The sequence below is a fragment of the Anoplopoma fimbria genome, chromosome 1 (genome assembly GCF_027596085.1).
Source record: "Anoplopoma fimbria isolate UVic2021 breed Golden Eagle Sablefish chromosome 1, Afim_UVic_2022, whole genome shotgun sequence".
In the NCBI taxonomy this organism is placed as follows: Eukaryota; Metazoa; Chordata; class Actinopteri; order Perciformes; family Anoplopomatidae; genus Anoplopoma; species Anoplopoma fimbria.
The window spans coordinates 1930855-1950290 of record NC_072449.1 but is presented as its reverse complement, the minus strand read 5'-3'; the positions used below and the strand labels follow the sequence as shown (position 1 = coordinate 1950290).

The 19436-nt window shown below is 41.8% G+C and overlaps 2 protein-coding genes across 4 annotated transcripts in view; both read left to right on the top strand.

The window, feature by feature from the left end:
• The window catches only part of usp2a (ubiquitin specific peptidase 2a), a 43263-nt gene extending 28503 nt beyond the window's left edge, over positions 1–14760 (top strand). For 2 of the 3 annotated variants that reach the window (XM_054598215.1, XM_054598229.1), the window contains 11 exons: positions 5358–5408; positions 7698–7821; positions 8987–9098; positions 9211–9321; positions 10442–10506; positions 10634–10737; positions 11113–11193; positions 12094–12172; positions 12481–12585; positions 12698–12818; positions 13481–14760. In XM_054598215.1, the coding sequence (XP_054454190.1) occupies positions 5358–5408; positions 7698–7821; positions 8987–9098; positions 9211–9321; positions 10442–10506; positions 10634–10737; positions 11113–11193; positions 12094–12172; positions 12481–12585; positions 12698–12818; positions 13481–13565 (1038 nt within the window). In that variant the 3' untranslated portion in view covers positions 13566–14760. The remainder of the gene's footprint in view (positions 1–5357; positions 5409–7697; positions 7822–8986; positions 9099–9210; positions 9322–10441; positions 10507–10633; positions 10738–11112; positions 11194–12093; positions 12173–12480; positions 12586–12697; positions 12819–13480) is intronic. The other variant, XM_054598222.1, reaches the window with a different exon arrangement.
• A 1912-nt stretch (positions 14761–16672) lies between these two features.
• LOC129095253 (GTPase IMAP family member 8-like) lies at positions 16673–19273 on the top strand. Its single transcript, XM_054603627.1, has 6 exons — positions 16673–16708; positions 16785–16939; positions 17026–17266; positions 17959–18297; positions 18376–18956; positions 19259–19273. The coding sequence occupies exons 1-6, from the start codon at positions 16693–16695 to the stop codon at positions 19262–19264; spliced, it is 1338 nt and encodes a 445-aa protein (XP_054459602.1). The 5' UTR covers positions 16673–16692; the 3' UTR covers positions 19265–19273.
• The last annotated feature ends 163 nt before the right edge of the window (positions 19274–19436 follow it).

Below are 19436 nucleotides of genomic sequence, written 5' to 3'. Positions count from 1 at the left end.
TACTTCATCTTTTTTACTGTTTAATATGCTGAAAATGTGCTTTTCTGTCGTTACATGACTTTAATCCAGTGCCGGTTTAAACTGCTTATGCAGAAGAATCACAGCAGAATGTGCGTAACAGAATTAGCTGTGGCTGTCTTCATGCTACAGGATCATAAACCGAGCCAGAGACACGAGGATCATCACCGCAAACATCCCAGAATCCTGTTTGACACGCCGCTTTAGGAACACGGAGTAAATGACTGAATATCAAAAGAATACAGGTGGAGAGAAAAGAATCAGCACAACAGATAATGATGCTGTTTCTTCATTTATCTCCAACATAAACAAAGCTCCTCTCTGACCATTACTAGTTTATGTTTTACAATAATCACCATCCCGTCAATCAAATCCCTCCAACGGGGGGGGGTTTTGTTTCCCATAGAACTCCTAAATGGTGCCTTCAAACGAGGGTGAAGGATTGAATCACCGGGTTTGTTAACACGTTGAAAGGGTGTCGCACTAAGTTCTGGTTCCTGTACATAAGCAAAGCGCCCATGTCATTGTTGTTTTTTCTTGTGCACTTGCAAAACAAAGGATTGACAAAGCCTCTTAAGCCGCTTATAACGTAGTTTACTAAACCTAATTATGAGAAAACTCCTTTTTTCTAAGACTCCTTTCTATAACATCAACTCAAAAAGGAATCCTACCAGAATGCAACAGTAACAATAACACATTGAAACTAAAACACATTTCTTTGTTTGAATAGTTCACAAAAAATCTTCTAGCTTTTAAAATAATTGTATCATCTTAAAGTGAAAGATGGACCCATAAGTTATATCTTAATTAGACTCTGTGAGCCTCATGTATCACCATGATCTTAAAATTGGAACTGACCCTTCACTAAGTCCCGCCCCTCAAATGCAGACTGTCCAATCATAGCGTAGCATCGTCCAGCTCTGCTCCAAACACTCATCAGTGGTTTCAGGTGTTCTTCATGGGCTGGTTTAGTGGATTTGGAGCTCGTCATGGTTAAACGTTGTGTTATAGTGATCCTCTGTCTGTTTGGATCCACAGGTGACGTGTTGCATAGGCCGTATATAAGACGTGGACGTAGTCATTGTGACGCCTCTCATTGGTTTGTGGACGGATGTTTTAAAAAAACAACAACAACATTTCTCTGTCGACAACATTTCACGACAGAGAAACATCGTTGTTGTTTTTTATCAACCAGTGAACAGGAAGTGACCATATATGGACTGAGGAGGAGTGACGTAGAGACGCCGTATACGTCTCTGGTGTCGACCTGTCAATCAGTGTGTAGCCCCGCCCTAAAGCATCCCCTGCTTTATGGTCTGTTTGACTCTAAATGGAGCATCATTTACTAAATGAACATCATGCTGTATTGAAGAAGACTTGAAACTAGAGATTGAGACCATAAACTCATGTTTACAATGTTTACTGAGGGAATAAATCAAGAGAGAAGTAGAGTCATTTTCTCATAGACTTCTATACAACCAGAGGAGTCGCCCCCTGGTGGACAGGAGAGAGAATGCAGCTTTAACACATGAAGCACTGACTTCCCTCTGCAGAGCTGGAGGTTGCAGCCTGTTATCTTTCAACCTTCAGGAAAAGATGGTGGTCTGACTGGCTTTTATATTTCTGTATTTTGAAGCCATTTGAATCTTGCCAACGGATCTTTTGATACCAAACACGTCGTGCTAGTTTTCTGGGAAAGAGGCTAAAGATTCTGAACTGTCTCTGCAGCGGAGACGCCTCAATAACTTTGATAAGTAGTAAAAAACAAGTCAGATTTCTGCTTTTTTGGGTGAAGACATTTAAGTATAAGTGACGTACAAACACACACACACACACACTTGTCACTGTGATGTCACCATGTCCTCTAAGCCTTCCATCCCTGCAAAAAACCAAAACAAGAATAGCGTTGCCACGGAGACAGAGTTGTCTCGTCGCCGTCACGTCGGCCCCAGCTGGACGAACGATCAGCCAATCACAGGCCGGGCGGCGGGCGTTATTAGAAGCAGAGCGGCTATTTTTGTTACTCAGCAGAGTCACGCTCACACATTCCTACAGCGTTATGAAATAGAGAGGTGACCACAGAGGAGAAGGCCTGCTTCATGTCCTACTACCACACTACAGGAAGTGTGTGTGTGTGTGTGTGTGTGTGTGTGTGTGTGTGTGTGTGTGTGTGTGTGTGTGTGTGTGTGTGTGTGTGTGTGTGTGTGTGTGTGTGTGTGTGTTCTAAAGGGCTCCATTCACCACAGTGGAATTTACAGAAAGAAGGATTTAGATAAGCCGTAGTTAATTAAACTGTAGGTTTCTTTCCACTCCTCACGCTGCACCGACTCTCCTCCTCCTGGAACACAGCCAGATGGCAGAGGTTTTATATATATATTTATATATATATATTATATATATATGTATTTATATAATAGTAGAAAGCCGTCCGGTAACAGTCGTCATAACTAGATAAGCTGCAGGCTCACGTCACTTATGGACAAACCAACATGCAACCAAAGCTCCTCTCTGCACAGAGCTCAAATGACTCAATGAAAATTACAACTACGGCCTTTTGATAATCATTTAATCCTTATAAGCTGCAATGTCATTATCCTTTATATGAACAATGGGACAAATGTTCATTTTGCTCACGGCGACGTCTCTTTACTCTTCTCGACTCAACGTTTAAGAATCTTCCAGCTTATTGTTTTGGTTTCCGGGCTGCACATTCTGTGTTCTGACTTTTGTCAACTCTGTTACTTGCAGCATCTGTTTTCAGCATAAACCCACCTGTTCATTACCGACCAGCAAGAAGGCAAAGTAAGCCTCTAGCTGGTGTATATTTAGAAGCTAAAGAACCAGATATGTGCCTCAGGAAGATGAATAATCAATGATGATGATGTGTTGCTGCTGGATCCATCGGCATTATAACTCAACATGGAGATAATATGTCGATGTTCGTGTTTACAGCTTGTTTCTCTGCTCAAAAGTCCCAAAATATATTCATGCAGCTTTAAAAAGTCAACCTATAAAATGATTAATACAGCTTTAGAGTAAATGTTTAACCCAAAAATGTAATGATGCAGTTTTAAAAAGTTCATCAAGAACAAAACTGGGTTTTTGACAGTTTTTTATTTTAGGAAGCAAAATGAAAACATCTGCACGTTTTCCTGCCCAGTCGATTCATCTGAAACATAATTGGCATTTGAATCAGTAATGAATAAAGCATGAGGTACAAGGCTACTGCTATGTATTGATCAGTGCAGAGCTGTGTTGGTCCACTCGTGTGGTTTCTTAGGCCGCTTTAATGATCCAACAATCAGTCGTGTTTATCAAACTCTGGTGCGGTTTGTCATCGTATCACAACCGATCCAAAGCTGTGAGTCTCTTCTGCAGAAGTCAGATGTTTGTTCTGGGCTGAAGATAGCTTTTAGAATGTGCTGAATAAGGTAAACTTAAAAGAGAAGTTTCTAAAGTCGTTGGAGATGAACTGGAGGAGGAGAGATTTGTGAGCACAGTGAAAAAGTTTCACAGCAATATTTCAAAGTTTTCCATTTCCTGCAAAGAAGAGGCATCTCTTAAGAGGAAAAAGATAAAGTCAGTCCTTCACACACCCCTCAGAACACTATTTATTTAGGACTTACAAAGAAAACAAAGTTGTTGAATCCAATCGGACAATGTTCTGGGAAAGAAAACATTCTGATGATGACCCTCAGATCTCCAGCTGACCTCTTCATGTTGACGCTCAGCAGGTTGAGGATTCTCTCACAGTTTCCCAGCTCCAGAGGACGAGTCCTCAGGACGACCGCCGTGCAAAATGAGTTTTCGTAAATGTATCGATAGTAGTCACGGACATATTGTCACACTATTGTTTAAAAATATATTATTCTGATATTGTTGCACAGCCCTAGAGCAACAGATGTCATGTGAACAGAATGAACATCATAGAGTGTCAACACAGTTACTGTTTCCTTTTGTTCACTGAGGATTTGTCTCACACTAACACACTTTTTATGCTTCCTTTTAACTCGTTCTGTAACGCTCTGCTTGACTTAGTGAGTCGAAGTGTTGGCTGATGGGACAGTTTCCATGCTGCTTCTCTCAGTGAAGCTTCTCTAGCTTCTCCACAGGTGAGCGGTAACAGTGAGTTGGATAGATTTCAGCAGCAGGTGAGATCAGGTGGCTGCTGCTCTTCTGTCAGCTCAGGTTACCTCACTGTTCGTGTCTCTGCTCGGACACCAGTCAGCTGCTCAAATCATCTTATAGTCGCTCTATACTTCCTGTGTTATGATTAAGACGCAGCTATTCTCTTGATCTTACTTATGAAACACAAAAAGAGTTGATTAATATGACATTTTCTCCGATGTATTTGTGTTTTCTTAAAGATTAATCGTCTCCTCAGTGCTTTCCTTATCCGCCCACACGTTCTTACTTCTATCTACTCAATTATATAACCAACTTATTATGTAACCAAGTCTAACTGCAGCGATGTGATGACGTAAGTTCTGCAAAGCATTTTGTACCGCTTTCAAAATGTTGAAATCATGATAATGTGCTTTCTGCCATCTGTCGCGTTGCTCTGAGCTCAAACGTTTGTATTTAAACGGTTTGTTTTTGGGAGAATTTGCAGCAGTAAAAGCTGAAACATCTCTGAGGTGAACTGATTCTGTGATATCTGCTGATATCTGTCGTCTGTGAGGGAACAAACTAGAAAAGACAGACACAAGATTCAACATTAACGAGTAGCTGGATCACATCTTTGTCACATGTCTGTGTTTTGTTGATTCTGCAGTTTCCTGAGGACTTAAGAATGAATCCAGCATGAGTCACTTTAGCTTTAGAGAACAGCTGATGGAGATGAACGTTACAATCCAGGGTTGTTCAGTGGAAAAACACAGCTCTGAATATCTTCTGTATATAAGAAAATATAGTTTTGTTTCAAGTGTTCAAATGTGGTTTCATTTGTTCTTCCTCTTCTGGTTATAAATAGTTAGTTTGTTCTCCATATTGTTTGCTTTACAAGTTTCTTTTACAATGAGAACTACTAAACAGAAGTAGTTCTCATGAGTTCTCTTGGAAACTTCAAGCTGAGAATGCTTCAACAATATTAATCGTTGTGTATTTCACTTCAGATCAAAACTAACTGCAAACAAAGGCTCAAAGTTTGAATGTTATTCATGCACATAAACACAAGAATAAGACAAAAGAAGATAACAGTTAAAAACAATCACACATCATAGTTAACATTCTGTTAAAGCACGGCACATATAGAATGTAAAGGTTTCATTCTAACAGTTTTTTTAAAGTGGATTTGTCTTCAAGTTAATAATCTAAATATCGTGTCTTTTGTCTTTCAGAATTCAAAGAGTGCCCAAGGCCTGGTGGGACTAAAGAACCTAGGAAACACTGTAAGTACAGCAGCAGACATATACACACACACATATATATATATATATATATATATATATATATATATATATATATACACCAGATGGATTAATTACCCATAATCCATCTGGTGTTGCTCACAGAGCAGAGTCCACAGAAGACTGGTGGTCCAGCAGAGTGTCTGTCTACCAGGCAACAAGATCCTAAAATAAACAGCGTGTGTGATAGTGTGTGTGTGTGTGTGTGTGTGTGTGTGTGTGTGTGTGTGTGTGTGTGTGTGTGTGTGTGTGTGAGTGTGTGTGTGTGTGTGTGTGTGTGTGTGTGTGTGTGAGTGTGTGTGTGTGTGTGTGTGTGTGAGTGTGTGTGTGTGTGTGTGTGTGTGTGTGTGTGTGTGTGTGTGTGTGTGTGTGTGTGTGTGAGTGTGTGTGTGTGTGTGTGTGTGTGTGTGTGTGTGTGTGTGTGTGTGTGAACTTAATCACAGAGCTCTGAACTCTGGACCAGGGAGGACTGGTTCTCTCTCTCCCTGACTGGTTTGATCTCACCAACCATCACATGTCCCAGCAGAATGTCCACAGAGCTGTGTCTGACACTGTGTGTGTGTGTGTGTGTGTGTGTGTGTGTGTGTGTGTATACTAGGATTATTTGTCTTGGACGCCTTGTAATTAGCTGTGATACATTTCCAGATATATGTTAATTGCTCCAAACAGAGGTGGAACAGAATAGTTCCATGAGGCCTGAAGGACACACAGTGAGACTGTAATCTGATGTATTTAAAGGGTAACGTCTGTATTTACAACCCTGTTTTCTCATGTTTGTGTGTCTAAGAGACTGTTGAGGACAATAGTTTTACACTGGTCCAGTATTGAAGGAGACGTTAAACCTGCTGTAATGAGATCCTCCAGCGTCTGACAGAATCAGATTGTTATTGAAGGAGTCTGACAACATTATGGAAAGAATCCTGCAGAGAAATACAACCTGTTTCTGTCTGTTATCGTGTCTGTTGAAGCCTCATGTCTCATCCACATTGTTGAATAATCATATATTCATCAGCATAGTGAAAATCTTTTAAATAACACAACGCTACACTTTCTGTCCTCCAACTCAACAAACTCTAACAAACACAGACTCTCTTCTCTCCATCATTCACTCATTTTCCAGCAACAAGTCACATGACACGATAACGAACAGAAAGAAAAAGGTTTTATTTCTCTGTTGGGTTTTTTCCATAAAGTTGTCAGATACTTATAATAATATTTTGAGTCTGTCAGTGGAAACAAAAAGCTCTTTTAGTGGACGGACACTGAGGGGAGGAGTTTATTTAAACTGATTACAGCACGTTTCTCTCCTTCAACACTGGACCTACGTAGAAAACTGTCCTCATTAGTCACACATGAGACTGTACAGAATATTCCCTTTAAATATATCAAAACCCTCAGGTGTGAATTCACATATTGTTCCCTTAAAAGGAGGTCAGATATTTATTGAAACACCAACAACAAAGTAGGAAAATCAGAGTCTCCAGTTCACATTACAGGATCAGAGATCAGATTTAAGGGTTTTGGTAAACACTCTTCATTCTTTCTGTCTGTAAGTTAAGAGGAGAAAATCAAAATCACTTTCATGTCTGATGGAAACATGATGTTGGAGCCAGCAGCCTGTTAGCTTAGCTTAAGCTAACAGGTGTTAAAGCAGCACATTGTTCATGTGCAGGAATATCTCTTAGACTTGTGACAGACACATTCACACTGCGTCCAGTATGCTAAGCTAAGCTAAGCCGTTAGCCACATCTTCATATTAAGCGGACAGACATCAGAGAGCTGTCTGCTCATCTCACTGCTTTTTCCCAAAATGTTTTTTACACTTTCATTAGCTAGATTCAGCTCTGGAGAGCATGAACATGAGTAGAGCTGCTTGTTTTTGGTCTTAGTCGCCTGCAGCAGAATAAGTCTCTGAATGCTGGATGACTTATTTCCAGGAAACTAATGAGCACATCTCTGGGAAGTACAAGATTTAAAGTGGTGCTTTTGTGTAATTCTTTTTGGAGAAACTCAGTTTTAAAGATCAACTAATTAATTAGCTGATAAAATCATATGACTGTTAGTCGACTATTTCATTTCCTTAATTGAGGACGGACCGACTAATCAAAGTTTATCCTGACTATCACTAGATAACAAGAATACTGGCTGTCATTACTTCATGTCTTCAGAGTCGTGTATGAACAGAACTCATAGTGTGTTGTGTGTGTGTGTGTGTGTGTGTGTGTGTGTGTGTGTGTGTGTGTGTGTGTGTGTGTGTGTGTGTTCCTGCAGTGTTTCATGAACAGCATCCTGCAGTGTCTCAGCAACACTCACAGCCTCAGAGACTACTGCCTGCACAACGCGCACCGCAGAGACCTTAACAACAACAGCCGCACCAACACGGCCCTCATGGAAGGTGAGCCACGAGGCACTGCGCCCCCTAGAGGCCAGAGAACACAAGTTCTGCTCCCCGAGGAGAACAAGTAGAGCTTCCTCTGTACCGGAGGAGGAGGCTTACGTCTATAATAACACGAGTTCTTCTTTTACAGGAGAGGAACTGACAAAGTGTTATAAAGAATGACTCAGGATAAGAAGAATAGTTGTATCTTCAGTTCAACATCAACATTAATACTTTGTCATACAGTCAGGGCCATAAGTATCTGGACTGTGACACAATTTTTATAAAAAAATATCACATTGATGGTTCAGGAATTCTCAAAAGTAATTGGACAATTGTCTGACAAACAGTTTCAAGGCCTGTTCCTTATTTTATGACAGATTAGAAACAGATATAAGGTCTGGAGTCATTTGTTAGCCGGTCCTTGTGGACCAATTATTATTATTAGGACGAAAAAAATAAACAAACCTATCAGGCAGAAACATGAACCGCAACGCTTATTGTGATATTTTTGTTAAATCCATTGAATTAAAGCTGGACGTCTTCACCTCAACAACATGTAGGCGGCTTATTTCTCATCCATTGGGAGTTGTGTGAGAAATTGTGTCGCAGTGTAAATACTTCCTTCCTGTTTGTTGTTGTAAAGGGGGGGAGTCTTTCTCACGAATTCATTCAAACTCAATTCAAACCGATTGATTCAGATCATATTCTGCTGATTCAGGATCTTCTCCAGTCTGACAGTGTGACAGTTCAATGTGCTGAAGATTATGGAGTTTTGATATTTTAAAAGGTTATATCAACTGACTGCAATAATGTAACACCCACACATTCATGCTAAACATGCACAAATAAACACATTTTACTCAAACGTTCTCAGTGACTTCCAGAATAATGAGATTATACAGAATAAAAGAAAATCATGAAATTGGGAGCCTACCTGCCTTTTTATTTCTCAGAAACTTCAGAATAAAATTACAAAAATAGACTGTACACAAAATAACATTATGTATTAAATGTGAGTTTTTTGGATCTATTCAGAAACTCTGAAGATCAGAACCTTGTTTCCTACATGAATGGTCTCTTCCTCTAAACCCTGATGGTTATGTAGAGTCATGTAATGTATAAGAACATCTTATTTAACGTCCCAGTGTTTGAGGAACCAAAGTCTTTTCTGTCCCGGCAGAGTTCGCCAAGCTGATTCAGACCATGTGGACGTCGTCGAGCAGTGAAGCCGTCAGTCCGTCTGAATTCAAAACTCAGATCCAGAGATACGCTCCCCGATTCGTGGGATACAAGTGAGCTTCGCTTCAATGTTCACCACCTGTCACAACGTCTATTAGGAGCATTAAACATCTCCTCTGATAATAATGATAATAATAATAATATATGATGTTTCTCCTCCTGCAGCCAACAGGACGCTCAGGAGTTCCTGCGTTTCCTCCTGGACGGGCTTCACAACGAGGTCAACAGGGTCACCGTCCGGCCGAGAGGCTCCGTGGAGGACTTTGACCACCTGCCGTAAGTCGTCCGGTGGGGTGACTGGGGTGACACTGGGAACACTGGGGGACTTTACAGATGTGTTGTGTTGGAAACGGGACATTTTATTTGCTTTTTCAAGAACAAACACGTTGACATTGGGCACAAAGCCATTAAATGATAAATAATAGTACGAAGTCAACGAGACGACAAACAAACAACTCAAAGTTAAAGTCAAATAAACAACAATGAGAGACAGGAGGCGTCATCGATCATCTCGTACCAAGAATCACACTCTGAACCCCCAAACAAGCCGGCAGGACTGAAACCATTTCAATCACCATAACGACACCGTTTATCATCATGTAAAAATGTGAATAGTTTAATATTTATAACACGTAGTGCGTCATTATGACTGTTATTCTATGTTTGAGTTCTCTACTTCTAGTCATGATTGTTCTGTTTCCACAGAGGAGCAGGACTTTATATTGATGTGAAAACCAAGAACACAGAGAGTAAAATGTGACAGGAAACAAACAAACGCCCCAAAACATGGTTGGATTTAGTAAATTTACCCAATAAACAAATCTCTGGGTCCAATAGAGTCAACACCGTGAATACTGAATTAGACTTATCTTAACTTAATAATAAAACAAACATCAAACTGAGAGAAGAAGCCTTGTTCTGTTTTATGTAAACATGACCACAGCTCCATCATGAAGCTTTAATGTTTAATAATGGAGACAGTTTCCCCTCTCTGATCAGCTTAATGCTCCAATTCTTCTGTTAATAATAATCATCAGTTATCTAACTGCAGCTTGTTTGAGGGTCGGAGGTAATCTCTGCATCTTTACCCTAAAAACCTGCTCCACTAAATATTAAAAACTACGCTGACACGTTTACAGTTTGTGTTATGAATCCTCTTATTCTGCCACCTTTAATAAAGTAGGTCAGGTCCATAAATAGAGTGTTTTCTGTGAGACACATTATTAAACCTTCTACTGAGTCAGAGATCATCACTGTGTCTCCAGCTCTGTTCTTATGGATCTTTATGGTCTCTCGCTCGTTTGTTTTTTATATATCGTACATATTGTGAGTTATTTGATCTGGTTAGATAAATACAAATAGATAAATAATAGTGACATTTCTGCTCCGTTTTCAGGGATGAAGAGAAAGGGAGGAAGATGTGGAGTAAATATCTAGAGAGAGAAGACAGTAAAATAGTCGGTGAGTAGAAATGCATCAATGCATTGCTAACTTTAAAGGCCATCTTTTAAATGACCATCAAACACTTTTATGTCTAAATACTTTATTTTCTTAATATTCATCATGTGATCTCTCTTCTCTCCTCCAGATGTGTTCGTCGGGCAGCTGAAGAGTTCTCTGACCTGCAGCCACTGTGGCTTCTGCTCCACCGTCTTCGACCCCTTCTGGGATCTGTCTCTACCCATCGCCAAGGTCAGGAACCACACACACACACACACACACACACACACACACACACACACACACACACACACACACACACACACACACACACACACACACACACACACACACACACACACACACACACTCACACACACACACATAAACAGCTGGTGGTTGGATGTCTGTTTTTTCAGCCGTGTTCTTTATCTTCTCATTCTCTCTTTAACATCAGCTCTTTGGTTTCCTCCCTCTGTCTCTGTTTGTGCTTTGCTTTGGTGTGTGTGTGTGTGTGTTGTTGTTGTGTGTGTGTGTGTGTGTGTGTGTGTGTGTGTGTGTGTGTGTGTGTGTGTGTGTGTGTGTGTGTGTGCGTGCTAATGTCCATGCGTCTATGTTTGATCTCAGAAGGGCTACGGTGAGGTGAGCCTGATGGACTGCATGCGGCTCTTCACCAAAGAAGACGTCCTGGACGGAGACGAGAAGCCGGTAAGAGTCCGAGAACAGACGGGCGAGTCCTCCTCCAGTACATGAACTCAAAGTACATGAACTCAAAGTACATGAACTCAAAGTACATGAACTCAAAGTACATGAACTCAAAGTACATGAACTCAAAGTACATGAACTCAAAGTACATGAACTCAAAGTACATGAACTCAAAGTACTGGACGCAAGTACAAGTGTAGTAGTAAAGTAGTAAAAAAAAAACTTAATTACAACGGTCACATGCGTACAGGTACATACATGAGTTTTAGCTCTGCATTTAAACAACAGCTTGGGTTTCCTCCGGTCCGCATGCTGCAGTGACCTTGGGAAGAATACGACTTCATAAGTGTGTAAAAGTGTGAATGTTGACATGTAGTGAAGGACTTTGAGTGGTCAGAAGACTAGAGAGGTGCTTTTTATAAATGCAAGTCCATTTACTGTTCACAATAAAGTAAAGTACATATAAATGCATTAATAATAAGCGGTATAACTTAGGCATAAGAGGTATTTCTGTACTGTGGCTTTGCTCATTTCACGTATAAATGTCTCCCTCTAGAGTTCAGTTTGTGTCTTCTGGGCTCCTGTAGAAACATTGTGGACTCATTTCTGCTAACAGATCCTCAATAATCCTTCAAACTGGTGTTTAAAGAAAAAGGATATGAGAACTTCTTCCACCTCACATAGTTCCTATGTGTCATTTCTTACTGCTTTGTATCAGCCACATGTATGTTTAAACAGAGACACTCTAAAACTTAATTCCACTTGGCTTTAGAGATGTTAAGGACTGTTTAAAACCAGATTCTATATCCGTGTGATGTAGATTTGTGATTATGTGATTCCAGATGTTCAGTCTGTGTGGTTTGTTTTATAACCAGTCAGTGAGCCGACTGTTCTTCTCCTCAGACGTGCTACAGGTGTAAAGCCCGGAGGAGATGCACCAAGAAGTTCACCATACAGAAGTTCCCCAAGATCTTAGTGCTGCGTATCCTTTCCTGTCTGATGATGACTAATATTGTTATATTAGACATCTTATATTAGATATATGTCTAATATATGTTCCTCTTGGATTTCTACAAACTGGAAAATGGAATCAGGACCGAAACTTCAATTAACTTCCTTCTTAAAGCACCAGTGAGGATGACGATGATCATGATGAGACTGTATGATAATAAGTTAGACAACGCAGGCTAAAGCTAGCGTTAGGAGTTAGTGAGCATGTAGCACAGCTGTACTGTAGCGTGTTGAGTGTTACATACGAGCTGTTGCTCCTTGACTCCTCCTCCTCTGCAGACCTGAAACGCTTCTCTGAGGCTCGTAGAACCAGCAAACTGTCCACCTTCGTTAACTTCCCCATGAAGGACCTGGACCTGCGGGAGTTCGCCTCCCAAAACAGCAGTAAGTACCGACTTCATTTCAAAGCTGGAGAATGAACCAGATATTAGATTTTATTCATCATGACTACACTTGATGATGCTAAAGGACCTGTGAACTCTCTCTCCCGTCTCAGTAGATGCAGTCTACAACCTGTACGCAGTGTCCAACCACTCAGGCACCACGATGGGAGGTCACTACACAGCCTACTGTCGCAACCCCAACTCGGGAGAATGGTACACGTTCAATGACTCCAGGTAGGTCTGAACACCCAGCATCATCATCTTCATCATCATCATCATCATCTATTAATGTAGGTCACATCACAGAGAAATAGATACACCTGTAAGGACCCGGACAACCAGTAAAAACAGTCTGTGAATTTAATGCAACTGTCTTTATATTTTCACCTTTTTCTAAATTACGATTTTTTTAAATGAAAAGTAACCTGCACTCTATGATCTAACCAATCATCTGTTAATGGAGATTATTAAATAGAGGTGAATTCAACATGAGACAGAAGCTTTTCGAAGCCTTTATGGAAACATTTCAGCTCTTTATGTCATTTATAAATGATATTTTATAAAACCTTTAATAAAGATACCTTAAAGAGAAGAAATATGAACATGACATTTTTTAAACTCCAGTCTACATTGACAACAATGGATTTGAGGGATCATTATAGACACAGTCCAAATATGGTCACTCCTGTTCAGTGGTTGCAAAAATCCAAGATGGCGACGGCCAAAATGCTGAAATCGTGGCTTCAAAACAGCTTCATCCACTTCTTACATACAGACTGTGTGTCTTAAACGAGGATGACGGGAACCCTGGTGTCAAACGCTTCTGTCTTTGTCTTCAGCATCACTCTGGTTACCCACAATGCAACGTTTCCCTCTCCTCTGTCTTTTCTTTCCAGAGTAACGCCAATGTCCTCCAGCCAAGTGCGCGGCAGCGACGCCTACGTCTTGTTCTACGAGCTCGCTTCCTCCTCGCGGATGTGAAGCCTCCACGAGGACGACGGAGTCACCGCACGGACAGACGGGGGGGGTAATAAGAGTGCTGGTGGAGCATGGACTTGTTTTTTGGACATTTATCACACACACACACACACACACACACACACACACACACACACACACACACACACACACACACACACACACACACCTCCACCAGCATGGAGGCTGCTTCCCTCCACCAGAGAGGAACCACAGGAACCACGTTCTCTCTCTCCGTCTTCACTGATCTGTCCTTCTCATTCTGGGTGGAGGTGTGTGTTCACTGTATGCCTGTGTGCGTGTGTGTGTGTGTGTGTGTGTGTGTGTGTGTGTGTGTGTGTGTGTGTGTGTGTGTGTGTGTGTGAGGCTGTCACAGGGCAATAATCCCGTCCGTCCCTCTCTATGCACTGCTGCAGACACACCTCTCATCTTCCTCTTCAGCTCTTCTCGTTTGCCTCAAAACATTAAAAAAAAAAACTCACTTGTTGCAATTCTGACCTTTTTTTTTTTTCTGGTTATTATTTATATTGTTTTTTTTGGGTGCATCATCATCATCATCATCATCATCATCACTTTGAACTGTGGATGAACTGGACAGTCGTGGTTACAAGAAGCTCTTCAGCCCACCGGCCTGCTCGCCTCCTAACAACACTCTTCTTCTTCTTCTTCTTCTTCTTCTTCTTCTTCTTCTTCTTCTTCTTCTTCTTCTTCTTCTTCTTCTTCTTCTTCTTCACTCTGTCTCCCGGTGGCTCTGTGAGCGTTACATGTTTGAGAGGACGACCCTCCTGTGTTTTTATTGAAGTTGTGTCTCGTGTGGCTGCTACTGATGTTTTTAACTAAACTGCTGTGAACGGACGAGCTGAGGACGAATAACGTAGACGACGTCGTCATGGCGAGGTCTTTTCTTCCTCTCTTGTTTTCAGGCCATTGAACAACACGTAAAAGAATGTTTTAAAGAAGAAGAAAAAAGAAACACTATATCTGTATATTTTTATATCCTGATGCAATACAGAGAATGTACTATTCAATGGTGCTGAACACGACCCATAACTTTATTTACCAGGTTTCAAGAGAGAAAAAGAGTTATTATTTATGCTGACTGGTGATATAATGTGATGAGTCACACTTTTTAACAGTGGCAGTCAAACACGAGTATATTATATATATGAATATATATATATATACATATATATATGAATATATATATATGTATGAATGAATAAAAGTTAAAAAAAACAGTGGTTCTGCTTTGTGTTTGTCTCTTTAATGACGGAGAATCTTCAGACATGTTTACTTAAAACACAAGTATATATAAATATATATATATATAAAATATACATGTATATTTGCTCAGATATGGTGACTTAAACACAGTTATATTTTATATATATATATATCTATAGAAAATAATTTGCTTAGAGATGGTGTTTTTTAATATAATATAGTTGTATATTTATATATGTATATATTAATATATACATATAAAACTATATATGTGTATATTTGCTTAGACATGGTGAATTAAAACAATATATATGTATATGTATATTATGTATACATACATATATCTATATTTATATATATATGAAACAGACATTTACTGGGACAGACGGTGCAATGAAAATCTGCTAGTAGTTGTTGTGTTGCATCATGGGAAATGTAGTCTCCAGTGTTCTTTGATCTTGAACACAAACCACAGACTTAGATGTCAGGACCAGTATTTACTTCTCTTGCAAAAAATGTTTTTGGGGAAACATTTTCTTTTCATTTCACCGTATTAATACAGTTTAATATTTTTCTATGTACAAATGTATGTAGAACGGCAAAGAATAAATATTTTATTATTATTAGAAATTCTACTTTAAAGGAGAATTAAACTATTTACATGAAGGTTAATAATTATGTTCTTTTATCGATTCAATTTAAAATAAAGAGTTTTCAGTAGAAATCCATAAAGGGTGTAATTCTAACTGAACGTAACATTCTTTTTTAGTGCTGCACATAGTGGAATCACACTTGATATATAATTCATCTTTATGACATAATTCACTCTGACCTTTCCTATCAGCTTAACTCCACAGACACAACATTTTACTGGCGGCTCAGTAACCATTACTTCCTGCTCCGTCATCCCCACGCCTCACATATCTGTAGAAGTTTAAAATACCGACAATAAATAAATACATGAAGGGAAACGTTGAAGGAGCAGAGAGAAGAATTCAGAGGGATCTATTGATAGAAATGTTATAATATTAAAGTGACAGTGAGGAACTTTAATCTGGTCCTGATCCAGTCTCAGTTTAGTCCTGATCCTCTATAGACCTCCATCAGTAAACCAGACCATCAGAGAGAAGATCGTCTGTTTCTATAAAGTTATTCTTAAAGCTCATCATCGGAGCCACCGGGTCGGATTCTGGAGAAACCAGATGAGATCATGAAGGTTCACCAGAAACTCCTTCAGACCAGAGAGACCAGTCCAGCAGAGACCAGTCCACCGTGGACAGACCCAGATCCAGCAGAGACCAGTCCACCGTGGACAGACCCAGATCCAGCAGAGAGAGTCTGGTGAAGGAACACTACCACTTTAGTCCACAAGGAGCGCCAGAATCAACACTAAATGATTCATTGTTCCCTGTAAGCAACGTTCAAGGAAACTTCAACCCTCGGACAGTTGGAGCCGAGGATCAAACCTCACACATGTGAAACTAGAGATTATATATTCTTCTCCAGGAAACTTTCTGGATTTTTTTTAGAAATACATTTGAAGTTACAGACTCATACAATTCTGTTTAAGTTTGTGTATTAAATGAACTCATTTTTTCAAAAAATCAATCAAACTTCTCATGTTAGAGCATTAAATGTGTTTTTTTCTTGCTATTAAAGCTCAGATAGATAAAGAACACCTCAACATTTGGACTCAGTTTAATCTCAGTTTTAGATGATCCCCTAAGCAGATGCAGCACTGTATATTTACTGTGTGACCTCATCTTCTCTGCAGAGTTTTATTAACCAAAACAACTTCTCAGGAGTTTCTCTCTGGTGACCTTTGAGACTCTGCTGCAGTAATCACGTGTCCCGGCTAAACCTTGATAAACATCCACAGAGCTTCATGAGAGAGTTGGAGCTCGACATGGCTGCCTCTTACCGTGAGTTACTCAAATTAAAAACGCTTTGTGAACAGCTGTTTTTGAGTTTTGCATGAGTGGTGTGTCTGTTTGTCAGGTGTGGAGCCAAACCAGTCCAGAGTGGTGGTGCTGTTACTGGGAGAGAAACAAAGTGGGAAGAGCTCGGCAGGAAACAGAATCCTGGGGAGACCGGCCTTTCAAAAGAAAACAACTCGCAGCTCCAAAGCCAACGGCTGCGTCTGCGGAATACAAGTGAATGTTTTTCATTTAACAGTTTTGATATTTACTCCCTTTAAACTCTGAAGCTCCGCCCACTTTGACTGAATGTCATCCTCCAGGTGGCGGTGGTGGACACCCCGGGGTGGCCCCCCCGCTCCGTCGCTCCTCACAGAGTATCTGAGGAGCTGAGCAGAGCTCTGACCCTCTGCCACCCGGAGCCCCACGCCATCCTGCTGGTGCTGCCCTCCACCTCCACCTTCGGCCAGGATGAGTGGAGGGCCATGGAGGCCCAGCTCAGAGCGCTGCAGACGCCCATCTGGCAGAAGGCCATGGTCCTCTTCACCCACGGAGACCAGCTAGGTGAACTAACGATCATTTGTTTTTCTTTATTCTCTGTTTATGTGTCACTGGGATTTATTGATGTGTTTGTTGGGTTGTTCATCCATGTTTACGGTGGTTACACAAGATGATTAAAAGAAAGAAAGAAAGACTTACATTCATCAGGACACAACCAGGAGGCAACCTCCGGTCCTAAAAAGTGAAGTCAAAGCTTCATGTCTTAAAGCTGCATTCTCTCTCCTGTCCACCAGGGGGCGACTCCTCTGGTTGTATAGAAGTCTATGAGAAAATGACTCTACTTCTCTCTTGATTTATTCCCTCAGTAAACATTGTAAACATGAGTTTATGGTCTCAATCTCTAGTTTCAAGTCTTCTTCAATACAGCATGATGTTCATTTAGTAAATGATGCTCCATTTAGAGTCAAACAGACCATAAAGCAGGGGATGCTTTAGGGCGGGGCTACACACTGATTGACAGGTCCACACCAGAGACGTATACGGCGTCTCTACGTCACTCCTCCTCAGTCCATATATGGTCACTTCCTGTTCATTGATTGCAAAATAAACATCATGGCGTCGGTGAAATGGCCTGCAGAGCTAAAGTACGTTAGCATTGTCATTGTATTCAGGCTGCATGGAGCTGTAGAGCCGTAGTCCTTTAGCTCAGTCCATTGAGGTCTAACTCAACCAACGAGGTCTGGTCTCTGCTGCAGGAGGTCTTCCCATCCAGCATCACATCAGGAATCAGGGCCGGACTCTTCATTGGCTGCTGGATCGATGTGGGAACCGGTACCAGGTCATGACGTACCAGTCCGGGGCCTCGGAGGCTCAGGTCTCAGAGCTCTTTGAGAAGATCCAGAAGATGATGGAGGCTAACAGTCGTCCCAGAGAGGTCCAGGACCGGATGTACAGCGAGCTGAGGCGAGAGGTGAGCATGAAGGAGACGAGGAGGACGCAGGGAGGACGAGAGGAGATGGAAATGACAGTGATGCATGATGGGAGGCCGGCACAGAGGGAGCAGACCGCCTCAGGATGGAACTATCAACCCAGAGGTTTGAGTTTCTACGCCCACAATCAGAACGCCGACATTTAGAATAGGTTGTGAAAACTACTTCACTGTGTTGTTGCAGGATTCCCAGTAGAACCAGTTGGATTTAAGCCGGCTCTGAGCCTCATCCTGCTGGGAAGGAGGAAGTCGGGGAAGAGCTCAGCGGGGAACATGATCCTGGAGAGGGAGGAGTTTCAGACGGACGTGAAGACCACCAGGTGCTCTGCAGGGTGTGGCAGAGTGTCAGGGTGGAGCGTCACCGTGGTGGACACCCCCGGGTGGAGTCTGTTCGGTCTGGCCGACCCCCAACAGGTCCGGACGGAGATCAGCCGGAGCCCCTCCCTCTGCCCCGAGGCCAGCAAAGTCTCCTTCCTGCTGGTCGTCCCCGTCGGTTCCTTCAGGGAGAAGGACAGGAAAGCCGTGGAGACGTTCCTCGGCATTCTGGGTAACGACGTGTGGAGGAGCACCGTGGTGTTGTTCACCTACGGGGCGGAGCTGAGAGGACGGACGGTGGAGGAACAGGTGGAGCGGAGAGGACGGCCTCTACGGTGGCTGATGGACAGATGTGGACAACGACAGCAGGTGTTGGACACAAACACCGGAGACAGGAGTCCAGTGGACCGGCTGCTGGAGCTCTGCTATGCTGCTCATCCTGGGAGAAGGGTCAGAGGAGGTGAGGGTGTAAGGGATGTGAGGGTGTACAGAGGAGGAGGGACAGACAGAGGGTCTAAGGACAGAGGATGTGAGGGTCTAAGAGGATGAGGATGTGTGAGGGTGTAAGGACAGAGGATGTGAGGGTGTAAGGACAGAGGAGGGTGAAGGACAGAGGATGTGAGGGTCAGAGGATGTAAGGACAGAGGATGTGAGGGTGTAAGGACAGAGGATGTGAGGGTGTAAGGACAGAGGATGTGAGGGTGTGAGGGTGTAAGGACAGAGGAGGTGAGGGTGTAAGGACAGAGGAGGAGGTGTAAGGACAGAGGAAGGACAGAGGATGAGGGTGTAAGGACAGAGGAGGTGAGGGTGTAAGGACAGAGGATCGTTCAGGCTCCCTCATGTGGTGAGAATGTGAACTGAATATCAAAATGTTGAATAGAAAACTATTGAAGAAACTCTCTGGGACTTTGGAATGACTGTAATTTATTA

Coding starts and splice junctions, on each gene's coding strand:
- LOC129095253 (XM_054603627.1), top strand. Junction 17,267..17,958: donor CACCCACGGAGACCAGCTAG/GTGAACTAACGA, acceptor TCTCTGCTGCAG/GAGGTCTTCCCATCCAGCAT. Junction 18,298..18,375: donor ATGGAACTATCAACCCAGAG/GTTTGAGTTTCT, acceptor GTGTTGTTGCAG/GATTCCCAGTAGAACCAGTT.